General features: G+C 38.2%; 1 protein-coding gene across 1 annotated transcript in view; it reads right to left on the bottom strand.

Annotated features, from left to right (window-relative positions):
• The window catches only part of LOC139133460 (cytochrome P450 1A1-like), a 30140-nt gene that overhangs the window by 7554 nt on the left and 2742 nt on the right, over positions 1-19844 (bottom strand). Inside the window, exons 2-7 of the mRNA XM_070700070.1 lie at positions 8167-8353; positions 7150-7323; positions 6508-6601; positions 5299-5460; positions 3350-3558; positions 2714-2833 (exon numbers count right to left, since the gene is read on the bottom strand). Of these exons, the coding sequence (XP_070556171.1) occupies positions 2714-2833; positions 3350-3558; positions 5299-5460; positions 6508-6601; positions 7150-7323; positions 8167-8353 (946 nt within the window). The remainder of the gene's footprint in view (positions 1-2713; positions 2834-3349; positions 3559-5298; positions 5461-6507; positions 6602-7149; positions 7324-8166; positions 8354-19844) is intronic.

Below are 19844 nucleotides of genomic sequence, written 5' to 3'. Positions count from 1 at the left end.
ATACAGCACCACCCAGGGACAAAGCATGGAAATACAGATTGGCTTTCCAGACGACTGGACGATGATGATGAAGACAGAAGAGACTTTATTATTGCAGCTACAGAAAACCCTTGATTTCCATTAGACTAGTCTAAAGAATTGCAACAATGCGATTTGACTTTACAGTATCGTATTTGATCGATGATGAATTCCTCGCTGATACAAAGATGTCGAGAAAACTTGTTTTACACGGTGAACAAAATGTTATTGAAGATGGTGTGCTGTATCATCTTTGGATGCACGCCCAAGGAAGAAAGTGAGGAGACGTGCATAAACAGTTTGTCATTCCTAATGCCTTACTGGACAAAGTGATGACATTGTGCCATAATGAAATCGCCTAAGGTCATTTAGGGTTCCACAAGATGTACAGTAAAATACTGAACAATTCTATCGTTCTATTTATGGTTTGGAATGTAAAGAGATAGCGAAGACATAGGTCATGTGTTGACTGTCTTCATAGAAAACTCCAAAGAATCTATCAGTTGCCCAGGTGCAGCCTATACCTGTAGGCCCCTTATATATTGTGGCTGTAGACGTATTAGGACCGCTTCTGAATACAGAAACAAGTAACCACTTTATGTGTATTTGGACACCTTGGCACGACGTTTTTGCCATTGAAAAGACTACTGCGGATGTTGTCGCTTGACTGGCAGTCTATGAGAATATTACTCATCATTCTGCACCTCGGACATTATTATCTAATCGTGGTACAAACTTCCTGTCCACTTTGGTGAAAAAGCCACATAAATTAACTGTAGGAAAGAAAATATTCACAGGTTGATGGACTTGTAGAGATTTTCGAAGGAGCACTCTTGACGATCTTATTAATGTAAGTCAGACACAATCAGACTAACTGTGATCTATAGTTGCCGACGGCCGACCCGTCATATTAACAAGACTCGACAAAGGAGTCGCCTTTTTATACGTTGTACGAACAAGAACCAAGATTACTTACTGATGTGGTCCTTACTAAACTGACGTCAACGTTCATCAACCATAAGGACTATAGAGAAACAGTGGTTTAATGACCGAATCAGATTCAGCCACTTGTCCACGATAATATTCAGTTAGCACAATAAAAGGAGAAAACCAATAAGATGAGCGTGTTAGGACTTTGACTGTGACTTTGGAAATAATTATATATAATCCCCCCGTATTCCGAACGAGTGTGGCTGCGTCGCGGACGAGTGATTCCCCGTGTAGCGGCCGTATCCCTCCGAGCCGTAATATATTTATCACATACATAGACCCAGTTTTCCATGAATAAACCTTTCAGGAATGATAATTAATGGGAAATAAGGAGAGGGAGTATTTTACAAGAATTCATACGCTTGTGTTATGCGGTCGTCGCTGGGTCACAGCTGATACAGCTGACTTGACTGCGCTCAGCTGTACACGTCGAGGGTAAGTTCTAGCACGCCGAAGCTGCTCCTACGGATAATTAGCGTCTCTCGTAGGGCTTTTTCTGTGCGAATCAAGCGGAAATAGGAAAGACTATGGACTTTTAATACAAGGTATTTATTTGGTACTTACTATAACATCAATGTGAGTGAAAATTCATTCATAAAATTATTGGACGTGCAAGCGCTAGGAGCGGGACATGGCGACACTCAGCCGCAGCTATCCGGCTACGGAGAACGGGTTATTTTTGTCAATATTCGAACATCGTTCAAAGAATTCTGTTTTGCAAAGTTTGTATGAAATTTTTCAGAATTACCAAGTATTATGTTTTACGAAATTATCAATTGTATGTTTAATATTTTACGAATAAAATGAGCTTGTTTAAATATAATGAAGAACAGTGTTCGGCTCCGACTCAATCGGTAAGACTACGAGCAACGAGTCGTCTGAGCTCAGACGCGAGACGACGGAAGTTCAACAACACGGTACAATAAAACGTGATGCACAATATGCATAGACAAAGCAATAGCTTGCACCTTTAAATGCACTGATAACCTCGTGAACTCGTCGCTCTTGAAAAATAAAATAGCGTTTCTTCTGATGAGTCTCAAGTCCGGAGTATCGTCATTGATGTCAGAAATGATGAGCGCCCTTCGCTTCCTCGGCTCGACCCGGGGGCTCGACTCGTTGACTGCTGCAGCAGCATTGATCGTGATGTTGAACTTGAAACCCGTCAATGTTGCTTCAGAAAACATTCTTACTGCTGCAGGGATGATTGGTACGTGTCTTGGGTTATCGGCTATGTTTTTTATGTTGTTTGATGGACATCGACAGGGGCTCTTTTGACGAGGTAGACAACACATAATGCCGGTAACATAGCGTATTAAAATGTCAGTGGTGTAGAAATCAAATGTTTCAATTGCAAATCAACGACGAAGAAACACAAATTCATAATAATTCTAGTATCGACGGTATTTTGTATTTAACACATGTATTTTAGTACTCCATATTTCCTTATTCTTCATTACCCTCCCACGTTTGCATTTCAGGGATTTGAAAATAAGTTCTAAACAGCTGATTTTTTGTTTACGTTTTAAAAGTAGTCCGGGTCCCATATCCACCACATGTGGAATATGGATTCACCGTAGTCATATACCTATAGTGTGACGTCATACTATAGGGATAACTGGGTCTATGTATGTGATAACAAGGATTATCACCACAGCTGCTACAGCCATGAAATTGATGCTACCGCGTAATATGAATGAATTACCTCCAAAGATATTTGCTACTATTTGTCGTACATGAAGGTCTGTCAACGCATCCGCCTGGTCTCTACCTTTCAATTCTGCTTGGAACTTCAAAACATCATGAATAACATCAGAAACGCTACCTATCAGAGAAGAAAGTTGAAGTGACCATAAATTACTGACATCGAACATTATCATTCTAAGTTCTGATAGCATTTGTTGGAGTAACAGATTGTGAAACTAAGCAATTCTGAAAAAAAAAAATTCATCATGAGATAATCATGAGGAGGAGCATAATGGCAGTGATAATGTTGATGATGATTGTTTTTGTATTTGTTGCTAAAATTAATAATATTTTTATTAGTGCAGTGTTAAAAATTAGATATTATTTGTATATGATGGAAAGAAGACTTCAGTGTGAATCATTACGAATATAAAATAAATTGTGTCGAGAGGAAGCTTAGAAACAGAGGAACCTGTTGACTACATTGACGAGAGAACAGAATCTCCATGATATTTAAACATCGCTACTCACTTTTTGCGAACAAGAGCATATTAGTGCAAACTCCAGCTCATTCTACTTATCTCATACTTGTCACATATGATTTTTGACTATGCGATCATTTTAATATTCCTACGTTTAGTAATTTATTACATACCTTCTTGTATATTCATCCTATGATCGTCGATCTTTGACTGGAAAAATGTTAACCACGTTTTGGTAACCTTCTTCACCTGACGAATGGCATTGGTTGGTATATACTTAAATATTGGCTCAAAGTGAGCCAGCGTGCCATTTCCGAAGACATCTTCCACATCTTGAGTGATCTGTATGATGTTTTGTAATTCTGTGTCATCAAAGTCATAGCTGAAAAAAGGCACGATAAATGTCTAGATGACGAAGACGTAAGATATGCCACTGTTCCCCAATGATAAATGTCAAAGAATGTCACGGGACTTCAAGGAGATGAGTCCCTATCAATTTCAAGTAATAATGGTGCTACAATACTAATCACGAGGATTTCTATGAGACCATTAGAGAATATTCTTTAGTAAGCTTTAAAATTAACTTTAAAATAAGATATCCTAAGGCTTACATTGGTTTCATTTCTCCAATAGCATCTAAAAGTCTGAGATGTTTGTTTTCGCAATAAATACATGAACAGCAGACAACTGTGTCTTAACGAAACATCAATAGAATGAAGTGTCTTAATGGTCTTAATGACACAAAGAAAGACTTTCAAACATATGTATTTGATTCCACGTCATCAGCAGAGCAAATCAGAATAAGTCTTAAAACAACTCCATGCTCTCAAGATTATATTTACATTAACACTTCAAAATAATAAGCTCTCAAAGGTGAAAATAGTTATTATCATTCGATGTCACGCTATGCTGTTTTAGCCAGCATAATGCATTAATCTCAAAATGAGAATTATTACCGACTGCTGAGTTGAGAAACACAGATTTCAAAACATAATTTGCTTCAAAACTCCACTGACAGAACTCGAGCCCTCGCGAGCTCGTGATCTTTTTTCAACCAAATGATAAAAAATTAGGTTTAGAGATTTTAAGTGATATCCAAGGGAAGAACATTTGTTAATCAGCGATGAGCAGTGATTTAAACACAGCAAAGGTGACTTTCAACTATTTAAACAGCTTCACATAATTGTCTGAATGCTGAGGGTATTACACCGTTATTCCTCCTTTTTAATGTCAATAATGTAAGGTACTGCAAAGTGTGCACAAGGATGTTAGCGCTGCGTAGAAAGTTGGAAAATACTGCCCATTCGCAAACTTCGCGGTATTTGCGCCCTATCGCATCATGGAATCTTATATTCGTGACTCTGGCATCCAATTGGTCGAGTTGTGACCATTACCATTACCACGACAAATTTTCTTGCAATTCCAACGCCCAATCCAGTGTGCGCTGAAAGTCTGTGCGAATATATGTTCAGAGCCTCTAACTTAACGCTGTAGGTCCTAAGGAAGTGTCTTGGTTAATCAGTCGATATTATAGAGAAAACATTCATTCGCGATGGCAAATATATAATATCATATATATTGATAATTGATATGATCGAAGGTTTTAGGTAACCAAAATGTTCAACAATATGAAATTGTAACAATCGTTGGCCGCATTTTTCCTGGCGGCCCTAAAGCCTGTGCAAGCTTTCATAAAAAGAGTTTGCAAATTTATCCTGCCTTTCTTTTTCAACATACGAATGGCCCGAAAAATTTCGCCCGTCTTATTGGAAATCAAAATCTATGAGTAGTTCAGATCAGCTACGAGCTAAACTACCCTAGATATCGGGTTATGTTATAGTGAATTGAGGCTACAACATTGTATAAATTTTATCGTAAATGCATAATTGACATTGTTCCTTGTAGGTTAAAATCCTATGTTTGAAAATAAAATTGGATAATTATTTATAGCTATGAAGTATGTGGCTTCGTGTACGGTAGACATGCAAGATATAGCTATATGGACTTTACGACAAAACATCAAACTGCTGGCTTTCAAACAACAACTTTATGAGACTACGTCTGACGCTAACTTGGTCAATTTTTCATGGATGAGTGTATTTAAATAAGCAAGCAAACTTACTTGTGACCGAAGCAAATATTTGACATCACATTACAAACACACAACTTCAGTATTGATTCCGGATCGAACGACTCTCCATTCTTGTCAACGATGGCTTTCTTTAGGCAAGGAAAAGCCTCCTTTGTCACAATTTTTTCCAATGTGTATCCGCTGGCGAAATTCCTAAAACAATACAAAAGCTGTAGTTACTTAAATATATTTAATTTGATGTGCCTGTTTTTGTTTCCTTCGCATAAGGAATGGAATCTTCATCTGCCGACGGATGATTAGTAGAACTCAAGGGAATTCATGAAGTAGCATTATGTGCTTGACCGATTTATAGTGATGTAATTATTCCATCGATACAAAGCGTGTAATTAGTTTGGCAATTCTAATTGATTTCAAAATTTGTCAGATTTTCATCCCAACTTTATTCGTATTATTTGCTCTCACCTTGACGGTGTGAAATATAATTCTGTGTGCAAGTTTTAGTCAAGCATGAATTGAAAATTTATGGAAACCAAGAAATGTATCTCATTCGTTTGAAACTAAATTCAAAACATACTGTGGTAAACGTTTCATAACAATAGTTCTCTAATTAAATCAACTTAAGCTAGGTGTAATTGTATCGTGTGCGACACTTTTCAGTAGGTTATTTAATAAATAAACATAAAAAGCAGGGTTTCACGAGTCACAGAAACACCCCTTTAGATATTAAACTGCTGTTAACGTTGTGGATTCTGTAATTTCTATAACGCTTTTACAATGGGCTAATTACCCTTACGGCTTTCCTGAAATCAATAAAATTCTAAATGGTGACAATCTTCCCAAAGTACCACAAAAGTATAACTTTTTAACTTTTCAAGCAAGACCAATAAATTACAGAAAATGAAAGAAGTAAGCCGTTATCATCATGATCTTCTCAGAGTAAAGCCGATTTAATTTGCTGACAGGTGTGATTAATACAGTATTCCTGTGACAAATATGTATTATGACGAATACTGAAGAAAAACTATTGATGAAACACAAAAGTAAATGAAAAAACTACGACGAGAAATTTAAAAACAACCCATAATAATGCTGAAATCACACGCGAGCCGAAAGGGGTCAAACTTTATTCTTTTATGACCTGTTCAGTATACTTCAAGTGTTGAAAGTAAAAGTATTTGCAAACAGATGATGGTCTACCTGGCGTCCTTAGCTACCCTGACTTTCTTAAATAGGGCTTACCTGATGGCTTGGTATCCAATTTTACGCAAAGCCTTCCACTTCTTACTGAAATAACCTCTTGAAATATTTTGTCCTCCCTCGCTCAATACGTCCACTATAAAATGTATACAGTGACAAAAACATTCATCATAACCCTTCCAATGCTTAAATGCTTAGACGATGGCAATGTTTATGTCATTTTGATAGTTAACCGACCGAGTCCACTTTCATATGTAAAGTCAAAGATACTCCAGTAACAATATACTATGGGATGTTTCGGCAACATTTAACAACAATACATCTACTTTAAGCCAACGTGAACAGTCCCGACCCGTTAAAAGTCTATGCACGTTTACATCTAATTATGTTTTCACGTGTACAACCGTATGAATGATGTGTACTTGCCTTGGAATTAAGAATATCCCAGCGCACTACTTTCAAAAGGGTTTTGAGTTTGACGAAGATTTTCAAGGGACGTTATCAAATCGATACCAGTTGTGCTATATGAAAGTTTTAGGGCAGAGCTATAACGTTGCATTTTCCGGTAAATTCGTGCTCTTATTAGTGTCATACAATGAGAGCAGCCAAATTTTAAAGCAAGAATTACAGTGCATATATCAATTCAGGTTAACCCTGTCACAGAATAAATAATTTTTAGCTCACTGTTATACATCCATGGTCTTCCAGCAAATTCATCCTGTTTTTCCACGAGCGCTTCTCGAACAAGCCCAAAGTTATTCAGCACAACAATCCACTGCATTCCGCTTTTAAGGGTAAAAATATCACCATATGTCTTAGCGAAGTCTGAAATTGTCAATACAGGATTCGGGGCAAGATCTGAAACGAAATGGATGACAAAAGTTGACACAGTTTCCGCTTCGTTTCATTTCGATGAAGGAAGTTAGGCGAGTTTCCCGCCTTTTTATAAACAGGTCATTGGTAAACAATATATGATCAGTAAAACCTAACAAATAGCTGGGTACAACTAGCCCAGTGAAATTAAGAAAGTGAACACGATATCCTTCGCAGATGTGGACTGGCTTGTTGTAATATATCGACTCTTTTTGTTAGTAGACGGATAGTGAAATCTGCAATGTCTGTTAATACTCGTAAATCATTTGTAAATAAATGTCAGTATTACACTCAGAGTTTCTGTGCTGCTCACCGTTAATGGATTCCCTGTATTCGAAGCTCTCACTCCACATAATTGACATAACTTATACAAAAGCATGCTCCACAAAATTTATCAAATTTAGCGATTGACCATTACATGTTCTAATAATTAATATTCTTCATCTGCCAGTACTAAGGTTAGATTGAAGACCACGGGAGGTTTATTAAAAATAATATGAAACAAAAAATGTTTGGAAAGTGGCAAGTAACGAGTGAGATACGGGTTTTTTATTTTCACTCATTAAAAGTTTCAGTTGGTCAAAGTGACAGAACATCACGACCTCTTGTGCCTTTGCATAGGCACTAAATCAATTATTATACTGGCTTGTCTAGTATTTTGCTAGTTGAGACACAGCAGGAAAAAGTTCGTTTTAATTACATGACCTCTGTATTTCTAAAGCCCAAATAGGACCTGTTTGTTACGGACACTATAATTTTTCTTCTGTTTTATGTGAATTACACTCGCGTGTTGCATTTTGTAGTACAAGAACATACGATTTAACTTACCGCGTATGTTTCCAATGAACGGCAAACCTCTTGGGCCTGGGGGAAGACCAGCAGGTCTACGCATACTCCATAACGCAGCTATTAGTACAAAGGCTACCAGGACCATAAAAACGTTGACTGGACAACTGACAAAGGCCTGGATTGTTCCCTCTGTTACATAAACCATTATCAAAGCTAGCTCAATAATCTGTGAAAATGCACAGAAGAATTGCATCACTCTGGCTTGCCTCGTGGCTGGAGGCCAAGTCGGTGAAATTCGCAGGGGGAAAGTGTCTTCGACACAAAAATTGATTTTTTTTTAATAAAAGAGGTATTTAACTAGCCTGTAGGGCAAGAACTAGTGGGTCTACAATGTGCATATCTCATACATACGTTTGGACTTATGTGTTTCAGAAGAACGAGCGTGTCTATCTTTAGCATATCTCATGTACACTTATGTGCTTCACTTGCCTCACTAAGAACAATTGGGGTCATCTTGGGGACTGCCTGGCGCCATCGCATTTCTGAAAAATAGACTGAACTTCCATGTATTCCTAAGGAATTGTAATGTAATAAGGGGTATGACGATATCATGATGACGTATGCAATAGTTCAATGAACACGAATGTCCTTTATGAAATCAAGCATGAGATGTACACATATAAGAAATGGTTTCATGGACATAAACAAAGTATTAGTACAAAAACATCACATTCTAGAAAGCAATCATGGTTATATGACCATAAAATGTGCTTTTAGAACACAAACATGAAATTTTACATCGCAGACATAAAATTAAGAACACATATTTTTTTTTATTTTGCAACAATTGGCTTGACATACTTATAAAGATCCACGTGCCTGTATTACATTTGAATTACATAAATAACAAAGTAGAGTAAAGCGTTGGTGGTAGGCAAGTTATATCACAGTATCTTGATCTACATGGGTGTTATCTTGTTCTTAAGGGGGAACCCACATTCGCAGACACTTTTCTTTAACCTGATTTTTTACCATTAAAATGAATCTTTAACCCGACATGTAGTATATGTCTGGGTAGCTCGACAATTGAAGATCATAAAAATTGTAAGAATATTTCAAAACCTGTTTGAGTGTGTTTGTTTTGCTCAAAAATGTGTGTTTTTGAGTTTTTTTCACTTCAAAAAGTATAAGTACGAGAGGGTGATGGCCATTGGTGAGCCGTTTACTGCAATCGATAGCAGGGTAAGGTGTGTAAAAAACCGTGTCTTGGATTTTTGATACTCCGCTTTGTTTTTGCACAATTAGCCTTGAAAGTGAGAAGTGGTAGATTCTGAATAAATTAACGGCTTTTGTCCAAGTTTGTCACGATATCTTTTGTTTTTGGAGCATTATCGGAATTCTGAGACACGATTTTGTACAAACAGTCACTAACTACAACCTGTGCAAAGATGAGGCTAATCCGTCAACGTGGCGCCAAGTTACACTCTCCAGAAGTTGCGATACATTGCCAAAAACGGAACGGAGTAAATCGCAGAAATGTGTATGCGACCCTTGGAGTCGCACAAAGTCAGCTAAAATTCCGGTTCGCTCACATTTTCGGTGGAAATTCCCAGCCCATAATGAAGTACAGGACGTTTACACAATTGCCTGAATTTGTGGTATGAATGAAATGATACATGACGTGAAAATTGGAAGAAAATGAACACTGAAACGGCCAGTTCGCGGCGCAAGCGTTAGGCTTTGTTTACACAACTGTCATTTCGAGCTAAATCTGCGGATAATCTTCTTGCTAAATACACACTAGCGTATTAACTGTGCACTGTAATGTACCAGTTAAAATTTGATTATCAAGCGAAGAAATGACTGGCTGCGTATATGCTTCATAAAAATTATGTGATTTTGCATGCCAAGTCCCATGACATCGTGTTTTTCTCTCTTTTGGTTGCGCAATCGTCACCGCGTTTTCAGCTTCCTGCCCGGAGAGAGACATGTGACAATGAATTTACAATGTGGTACATACCGACAAAGACGAAATTCCTTCAGACGCCTTGTTGCGTACGTTAGCTTTTACGTTCCGTACTGCATGTTGAAGTACGACCACAGTCCGCCTTGAACATGGCATGAAGCTAAAAACGGACAGCTACATATGAACGCGGTTTCCGACCTCAGAAGCACCAGTGCCGGGCTAACTTTGTGTTGTGCCAGGTTAGAACCCATCGTCAGGCTAAACTAAATATAACACCTAACAATATCTGGTATCTAAAACTATTTCCTAATAGTAAGATAAAAAGTTGGCGAAAAACTGAAATAAATCGATTCTGACACGAAACTTGAACAATTCTAAAAGCAACTTGTTTTGGCTTCGCGAGTATACCATGGAGGCGAGTGTACTAAAACAGATCTATGTGAATCTGTGACCACACTGATATTAAACTGAATGCGTCATTCTAAAATCGCGACGGTCAAATTTTGTACAAGTAATGAAATGCGTGAACTTCAGTCAATCAGTTTAACATCGCGTTGGCTGATATGTGGAAACGAGCATTCGTCATTCTCCGGTGGCGACTGTCTGTTGATAACGACGATAGACAGACCAGCAGCACACTGTTTTTCAGCGTGATTGAGTTTATCCACAGGAAAAAGTAGTTGCTGATTCGAAAAAAGCACGTTCATGGTTGTTTAATTTTTTTCAAGTTCATGAAAATTATTCTATCATTTTCAATTTTGGTTTCCTTAAATTTACCACATAAATTTATAATTACCTAATAACAATTTAATCGCAATGATTTTAAAGCTATACTGATATGAATTTGTGCTGTGAAATATCGCATACTTTTCAATCGAGATTGATTTCGACCCTGGACTTCGACTCACTTAATGAGCAGTCCACCAATAAAAGTTCAGTTCATCGAGACAAATTATATATGCTCTATGATTAGCTCCGGTACAGATTGAAAAACAAATTCTAGGTCAATATTGTATTTACATTGTAAATCATGGCATCATTCTAATGTAATATAGCAAAACTGTACGTGCGTTATCCGCATCACGTTCCCTCTGTGCCCGCATAGAATTCACAAAACAATAAGCTCGCGTTTCCAAACCGGGCAGAACAGACCACCGGCGCGATTTTCTCGTTATAAATTTCGAACTATTGGCATTTTTCTAATTTCTACGGAGAGGAATGTTGCTCGCCCAACTGTTGAAACAAAAAGACGTCGCAACTATTTTCACAAAAAAGATAGAAAACTTGTGCAAGTTGTGGTGACGTACAGGAACGAAATATTCATTGCATGCTTTACGTGTAAACCGTAACGTAAGCGATAATAGTTTTGGTTGCCGGACTTCACTTGGCATTTGCAGACGTAAAAGAAATCATCTGACATTTTTATCATCAGTCGCAATTAGTTCGGAGCGGGATCACTTTTGAATGTCGGACTTCATTAGGTGCAGACAAACATGTAAACTGTTATCAGAAAAAGACGTATCTTTTGGACTTTCGGAGTAGCCTAGTTTGATTGGGGCGGGGTCAGTTTGAATGTCAGACTATACTTTGCATTGAGTCCACGTCACTTGTCAGCGGACACAAATGTACGTTTTGGTTTTCGGCGGCGATTAAGTTTGAATGCTGGACTTTATTTGGCAAATATGTAAAGACAAAGACTAACCTTACTATTTGGATTTTCGGCCGTTATTTGTTTTGTACGGGAACAGTTTTATTAATTACGTGTTATAGGAAAACGAGGTAAAAATAACGTAAACTACAATGAGCAGCATCTCAGTTGTGCGCAAGATGTATCACCAGTATTTGTTCGAAGCTCAGTTTAGTGTTGAATGAGTAAGCGTTCTGTGTTTACAGTCCTCGCTTGCGACCATTTCCAGTTTACACCTTAAGTTTTCAACGCATCGAAAACTGGAGTTTTAAGCCTGACTGTAACTCTGACAATTTTAACTGTTCTCTCATTCCCGGCCATATGCTTGATATTTCGCTTTTGTGGACCATGCTTTTGCAATCGACGGATACCTTCAGCATGTTCAGTAGCCACGACCACGGGACCGTGCCACGACATACTTCCTGCCGGCAGCTGGGAAAGACTGACGCATGCGCACTCCTCCGGACGGAATTAACAAATCCACTTACGCTCTTGAGATAGCCTTGACTAATCTGGAAACCGTTAAGACACAAGAAAAACACGGCACGCGAACTGGCCTACAATGTTCATTTTTGTTAAAATCTAACTCATTTCCGAGTATGTTATAGTTTCAAACTTATCGTCCACTCAAAGGCCATATTAGACAGATTCAAAATTTACCATAAAACAAAATGACCAAAATCACTCAAGGAAGGTGGGTCTACCCCTTAATTGAGTGTATAGGCGTAAATAATTTGCATACAGTTGACAGGGCTTCGCATTTTTGCTTTTGTTGCCGTCGGAGAGCTTACTTCGTGATTTAGAAGCAATAATAGCCTCACAAGAAATAGGAAATTTCAGTTTCGCCGACTCTCAATTCAGAACAACAGAGAGTGCTCGTGATCCAATCTCTAGAACGACCTCAATTTTTCGGAAATCATTTATGCAAATGCGCACGGGTGGTTCACACATTTCTCTTTGATTTGTATCCTTGAAGCCTAGGTTACTTTTCTTATAACTTCTTCAGTTTTGAATATAAGCAATAATGTGCAGCATAAGAATGCATAATAACTAAAAAAGTACGTTTAGATATTTCAGTGAAAGTTTCCAAATAACCATTAAACAACCATAAAAGTCACATTCTTTGGGTATCGTACTACAAATGCCATACTTGTTAGGCAGAAAGTTATAACGAACTGAAGGAGTCATCCTCTAACCTCTGAGAAAACTTAGCATTAAAATTTCTTTTGTCATTTCCTTGGGAAAAAATCAATATCCTATTGTTTCAAAAAACAGGTGCAACTAGTCTCTCTACTTCCATCAAATAATTCTGTATGGCTGAAGACACGATCAGTGACAAAATTTACAAAAAAATCTATCTCCTCTCTCAATCATGCATTATTCTCCAAATCATTTAAAAAGAGAAAAATGGTGTACTCAGAAGTACATTTTCAGAATTTTTCCAACTAGTCTATGAATTTGTCTGCACATGGGAGACGTGGTAGATTTCTCTGTGGAATCTCCGAGGGTACAAATCATAATGAATTATGGGTAATTTACAGTACTGTGATGACCTGTAATTGCTTAAATTCGACAAAGTATGCAGCATAGGAAAACAACGTAGCAACTGTTTACTGGCATTTTTTCCAAGGCCTGGTCTTGACTTTATCTCCTGACAAGAACATTTCATATAACCAGATATGAACTGAATGTGCTCACGTGTTGATGTCCGGTGAATAGACTAGAAAATTTTAGCATTTACTCAACAGAACAAGGAGTGCTAATGTGACTCCTGAATTGAAGGAATGACGTGTTATATGAATGACTTGTACAGATTTTGAGTTTGACAAAATTACAAACTTAGTTATCAAGCATAATAATTGACTGCTGATGACTCGACATGTATTAACATTTATCAGGCACTACTGGACGCATGAAATAATGCAGTATGACATGAATTACTGCATACTTTTTTACTGTTATAAATTGTGTAAAACAATTGAACCTTTGACCTGTCTCAAACGACGACGAGCAAGGAGATGTTACGCAACATTTGCAGACCTCAGATTAATCACTAACCAAAACAAAGAACAAAGACAGACAGTGTATATTCTGACAGCAGTTCAATTAGCATACGACGCGGAGTGGGAGACAGACTTCTGATAAGACTAGACGTGTATACGGTCTACTGCCAGAGTAACTATCTCCGACGAGGATTTTTTGTATTATGTTTTTCAATATTCCTGTCAATAAACCCAATTCATACCAATATAATGGACACCCGTGTGAGGCGTGTAATAAGAACCATCAGATATCTGTTATATCATTATATGTCGCAGGTTTCATCAACTTTCGCACAGTACTGTCAGAGTAATCACTAATTACAAAACCTTATTTAATATGTAAATGAGCTAATTATTAACTGGATACGCCCAATGCTTCTCAGTATAATTGAATATTGATCACATCATAAAATGTAATGCTATAATTTTAGAGTAATATCAATAATTGCAAAGTTCGTTAAATATGCAAATGAGCCCTTAATTGACTCCACACAACTAAATGATTTACACCACAATTAGATATCTATCAGATTAGTATCTGCAGCAGATTCATCAAATTTGGTGCAATTATTTTGGAGTTATATGACTAATTACAAAACTTCATAAAATATGCAAATGAGCTATTTTTTAACTTGACACTGCCAAATGCTTGTCAGTGCAATTCGATATTTATCAGATCAATATCTTTACCAGATTTCACTGACTTGGGTGCCATAATTTAAAAGTTATATACCTAATTACAAAGTTCATTAAATATGCCAATGAACCCTTAATTAACTTGACACTACTAAGTGCTTTACACCACATTTAGATATCAGTCAGATTAGTATCTGCAGCAGAATTCATCAAATTTGTTGCAGTTATATCAGAGTTATATGACTAATCATAAAACTTTATTAAATATGCAAATAATCTATTTCATAACTTTACATAGCCCAATGCTTCTAAGTATGATTAGATATATATCAGATCGATATTTGTTGCACGTATCATCAAGTTTGGTGCAGGAATTTCAGAGTAATGTCACTAGTAACAAAAGTTCGTTAAATATGCAAATGAGCAGATAATTGACACAACACTCACAGTATCATCATTATGATCTGATATTGTCATCTGTGAAAAGTTTCATGAAATTTTGTGCAGTATTTCTTGATATATGCCTACACTATCATTACCGTCTCTATAGGGAAACCATGTACTGAAAAAATGATATTGCATAACTTCATTAATATGCAAGCAACACTAACAAAAATCTAATCAGTTCTTGCAAGTAGCATATGGTACCTGTATACCAAATCTGACGTGATTCTGTTCAGGCGTTTTTGAGTTATCGTGTAAACAGACAGACAGACACACACATGGACACACAGACTAACATACCATGACAACTTTTTCCCATACAAATTTCTGCGAGGGCTTTTGCCAGCTTAATGAGTTGGTGGGTGTGTGTGTCAATATGTACGCACTAATAACAATGAATTTTAAATTTGACGCCTAAACCAAGCATGGCCAGTGATTGGACAGAAACGTCGTTCCACTTATCACGAACACCCCCACCAAGTGTAACATTTTGTTTATCGGGTCCTAAACGCAACTAAATGCAACTTCAGACATGAGCTGAGCAAAATCACCTAAGTTTTCCAGACAAAGCATAAAGAAAATTTTCACTGGCGCTTGTCGCATGACTATGCTTTCTCAGAGAAGCAGGTCTTTAGTCAAGATTTCAAAACTTCAGTATTTGATGCTGGCCGAATATGACTAGAAAGTCTATACATCTGTGCAGTCGTAGCTCTCGTTTTCCCGGACGAATATGGATTGCAACGGGAAAACCCCAAGTCATGCAACGGAAAAAGAGTTTTTCCGTCGTAACGTACGAGAGCTATGGCTGCTTGCTACAGCGACATACAAGAAAGAACGATCATCATAATTTGAGTCTTCGTCTCTTGAACGGAGAGATCTGAATTCTGGTTTATGACATCGAAAACTTTAGTGTATACACAGTCCATCATAACAGACTGGTTTGTAACAGTGTAATACTGTCAGTAAAATTGTCTCGGGTTCATTGGAAGAGAATGGAGAAAATTGAGACATGATTCTTGAAGTTGACCGGCAATGTTAGCAGTGAGTTGGGTTTTCTGTTTGTCTGTGATTTGATATAGTAAATAAGTCAGCATATCAAAATTAAACTACAATATGTCGAATTTGGACCATATATATATGTCACATGGCTACACTAGGCTTATATTAGACAAAAGATAAAAACAGTTAACTGCCGGCTAAGTACAAAGCTGGGATTGAGGTACGGGCGGAACGGGAACGCTAGCGCTTACAAAAGGCGCAGTTGGTCAGTTTTGTTCATTATGTCCCCTTGGCCGAAATGTTCTGCACCTGTGAATGCCGGATCCTTGTCCATAACAGAGCAGAAAACATCAAAACAGTTTTGTATATAGTCATTCAAGTCATTGAACTGGACCATTGATTCATGTCATACCGTCGTACCGATCGACACGATCGCAAGCGTAGCACTCGTCGCTGACGTGTAATGCATACCATTCAATGTCAGCTTAAAGCGTAGGGACATACGCGAGCGCGTTCATGTATGGCCGTGGTTTGAGGAACTGTGGAAATTCGAAATTATCGTGTGTCGCAACGCATTTCTTTTCATTTTCGACCAAAAATGGTGACTTTGATATTTTACAACATAACATGCACTTTTAATAGTTTGCTAGTATCCGTTTCAACTCAATGGACAATGGACACACCGTTTGGTACCATGGTGTCGCCGTTCTCAACTATCGAAAAATCCTTGTGGACTGACCAGGCGGGAGTGCAGAGATATACTTAGAAGAGCCAAGTGTAGAATTTGGGACTCAGAGGAGATAATTTGTTTGCGTTCCTGCCAGTCTTATCTGAAGCATTCTTTGTAGTTTTATCGCCCTCGTTCACGCTGAATATTCATAGACGTGGGCACTATCTGGTTCTCGGGGCCTGAACCGGATAGTGCCCACGTCAAAATTTGTATGGCCAAAAGCTGGAATGACACACACACACGGGCAGACAGACAGACATCGCTATGATATTAGCCCATGTGTAAACGCGTGAGGTAAAAATAGATTGTACCCTTTACGCTGCATTCTTAAATACTAGTAATGTGCTGTAGGACTTCAGCGAGTTGAAAGTTTCAGGGGTAGTAAAGGGGGATTTGAATGGTTCCCACTAGGTGTGGAAGAATCTGAACATATTTTGGTTCCTTGTTTTTCACATTTTTAAAGTCCATAGTTTGGTATGTAATTCAATGAAAACTATTTTGTCATCCGATGAATTATACAGCCATTACTCCAATTTATTGAACTACTACTTCTCTTAATACAAATACTTACTGTTTCCAAAAGATAAATACACCTGATTTGAGTGTAAAGATGACAGAACGGTGAGGCAAGTTGTCTTGGTAAAACTGGGTTGTACAGCTGATTACGTAGGTCGATTGTTTTGTGCCTATTTGGTTATCCAGGTCATGTACCTTAGTACTGCTTGTAACATGAATTTAAAAAGCTAGCCTTGGGAAAGCAGCCATCTGTAACGGGGCCGGGGTAGGCTGCGTTTTTTGCGGGTGATTAAAAGGTCAACACCGCTGCATTGTCCGGGGTTAACAAATTGATGACCCAGCAAAAACGCAGCCTGCCTCGCCATAGATAGCTGTATTTCCACAGCTAACAAATAGCGGTCTATTGACTTACGTTTCATTTCTCTCTGTTCTGCATTTGTTGTGAAAATGTGTTGACAGTTCATGATCCCTTGATTTACGTGTCGCTACCGATACAGTAATGTTTTCACAGATTTTACAATTAGGTGTGCAAATCATGCAAAATTGAACTTTTTTCACCAAATATTCAAGTTGAGAAGTGGACGTTTTGCAGATAAAAGGTAGAGCAAAGAGCAATCTGATTAAAATCAAATGTAGAGTACGGCGATGTCTATACTTACGACTTATTCTCCACGTAAATATAGACGTCGCCGTACTCTATATCTGATTTTAATCGGATTGAGCCAACTCGAAGGCATTCATAATTCGTTTGGTTTGATCGACTAAGGGACTGCTCAGTTTCTTCGGCCAGGGGGCGGTGACCCTGATTTTTGACTTTGATGATGGGGAGTCTCCTGTTTTTGAAATGTCAAATTGGGCATGACAGCTTTTTCCCAAACAAATTTCTGCGAGAGCTTTTGCCAGCTTAATGAGTTGGTGGGTGTGTGTGTCAATATGTACGCACTGATAGCAATGAATTTTAAATTTGACGCCTGAATCAAGCATGGCCAGTGATTGGACAGAAACGCTGTTCAATTTATCAAGAACACCCCCACTGTAAGTAAAACGTTTTGTTTATCGGGTCCTGGACGCCACTTTTTGTACAACTTCAGACTTGAGTTGAGCACCTAAGATTTCTTAGCTGAGCAGATAGTTTAATCAATTGCGATTGAAATGGATGCCATCGACATTGGAGTGAACAGCAGAGTTGAAGCACTTGACTTGAAGCTCAATAACTCGAAAAAAATCTCACAGAAACTATTGTACGTGTCGGTAAATTCGCGTAGCATCTCGATCAAAGATGAAATTAAAGTTATGAAAATTCGAAATAAAGTGAATCTGAATCTATTTTGGTGTAAATTTGAATAACAACCGGAGAGGTTGCGGAGAGGTCACGAAGACACGTACGTGTATCTGACGTAACTGGGCCCAACCACCATGAAGGCGCGATTTTGCACAATTTTTAAATATCGGATATTTACAATCTAGTATCGAAGTTTGACATATCGACAATTTCGGGACTAGAATCGATACTAGACGATACTGAGAATGAACTGCGGTTGTCCCATGGGAAGCCGCGTCTATGTAATCGCCGATATTTACCGGCGATCTCTAGGCCTATATCGATTCTAGACGATGACTTGCCCTGTGCCTCGGCACGCCGGATCTGTGAAATCTCCTACTATTTATCGGCGATTTGGGGACTCTAATATTGTCGGGAATGGAAATCCGAAAGAAATAATGCAAAAAAAAATAGTTTATTTCCTGTTTACTATCCAGGGTTCTCTATACGCATACTAATGACGATTTCACAACATCAGTTTATCTATTAGTTTATTTGTTAGTTTACTGAAGCCATAATATGCAAATCTGACCTTTCCGTTGTTAATTTTATCGCAACTTTGACATTGGTGTAGGCCTATATGAGAAGTAGAACCACGGAATAAAGTGACGTGTGTTGCAGCAGAATTACAGAACACATCGTGTCTGCTTGTCTATCCATCCGTCACACAAAGCGAATTTCCCTTTGCCACAAATTTCGATAGGCTGGACGATAGCCTACTAGAATAACTTCCCCTGTGCCTCGGCACGCCAAATCTGTGAAAGCTCCGATATTTACCCGATATTTATCGGGGACTGTGGTGACTCTAATACTGATACTATACAAGACTAGATTCTGTCAAATCGCAAGTAAATATCCGATATATATCGGAGATTTCACCACCTTACAGTTCTGGCCAAACCCGACTTCAATGGACTGACTCTATAGCTTCGATACTAGACGATACTAGATTCTGTCAAATCGCAAGAATATAGATCCGATATATCGGAGATTTCACCGCCTCACAGTTCTGGCCAAACCCGATTTCCAAGGACTGACTCTAGCTTCGATACTAGACAAGACTAGATTCTGTCAAATCGAAAGTAAATAGGGGCCTATCCGATATATATCGGAGATTTCACCGCCTCACAGTTCTGGCCAAACCCGATTTCCAAGGACTGACCCAAGCGTCAATACTAGACGCGACTAGATTCTTTCAAATCGCAAGTAAATATCCGATATATATCGGAGATTTCACCGCCTCACAGTTCTGGCCAATCCCGATTTCCAAGGACTGACTCTAGCTTCGATACTAGACGATATTTTCTGTCAAATCGCAAGTAAATATCCGATATAGGCTATATCGGAGATTTCACCGCCTCACAGTTCTGGCCAAA

This window comes from Ptychodera flava, chromosome 5, assembly GCF_041260155.1.
Source record: "Ptychodera flava strain L36383 chromosome 5, AS_Pfla_20210202, whole genome shotgun sequence".
Classification (NCBI taxonomy): domain Eukaryota; kingdom Metazoa; phylum Hemichordata; class Enteropneusta; family Ptychoderidae; genus Ptychodera; species Ptychodera flava.
This window is presented reverse-complemented; position numbering and strand designations above follow the sequence as displayed.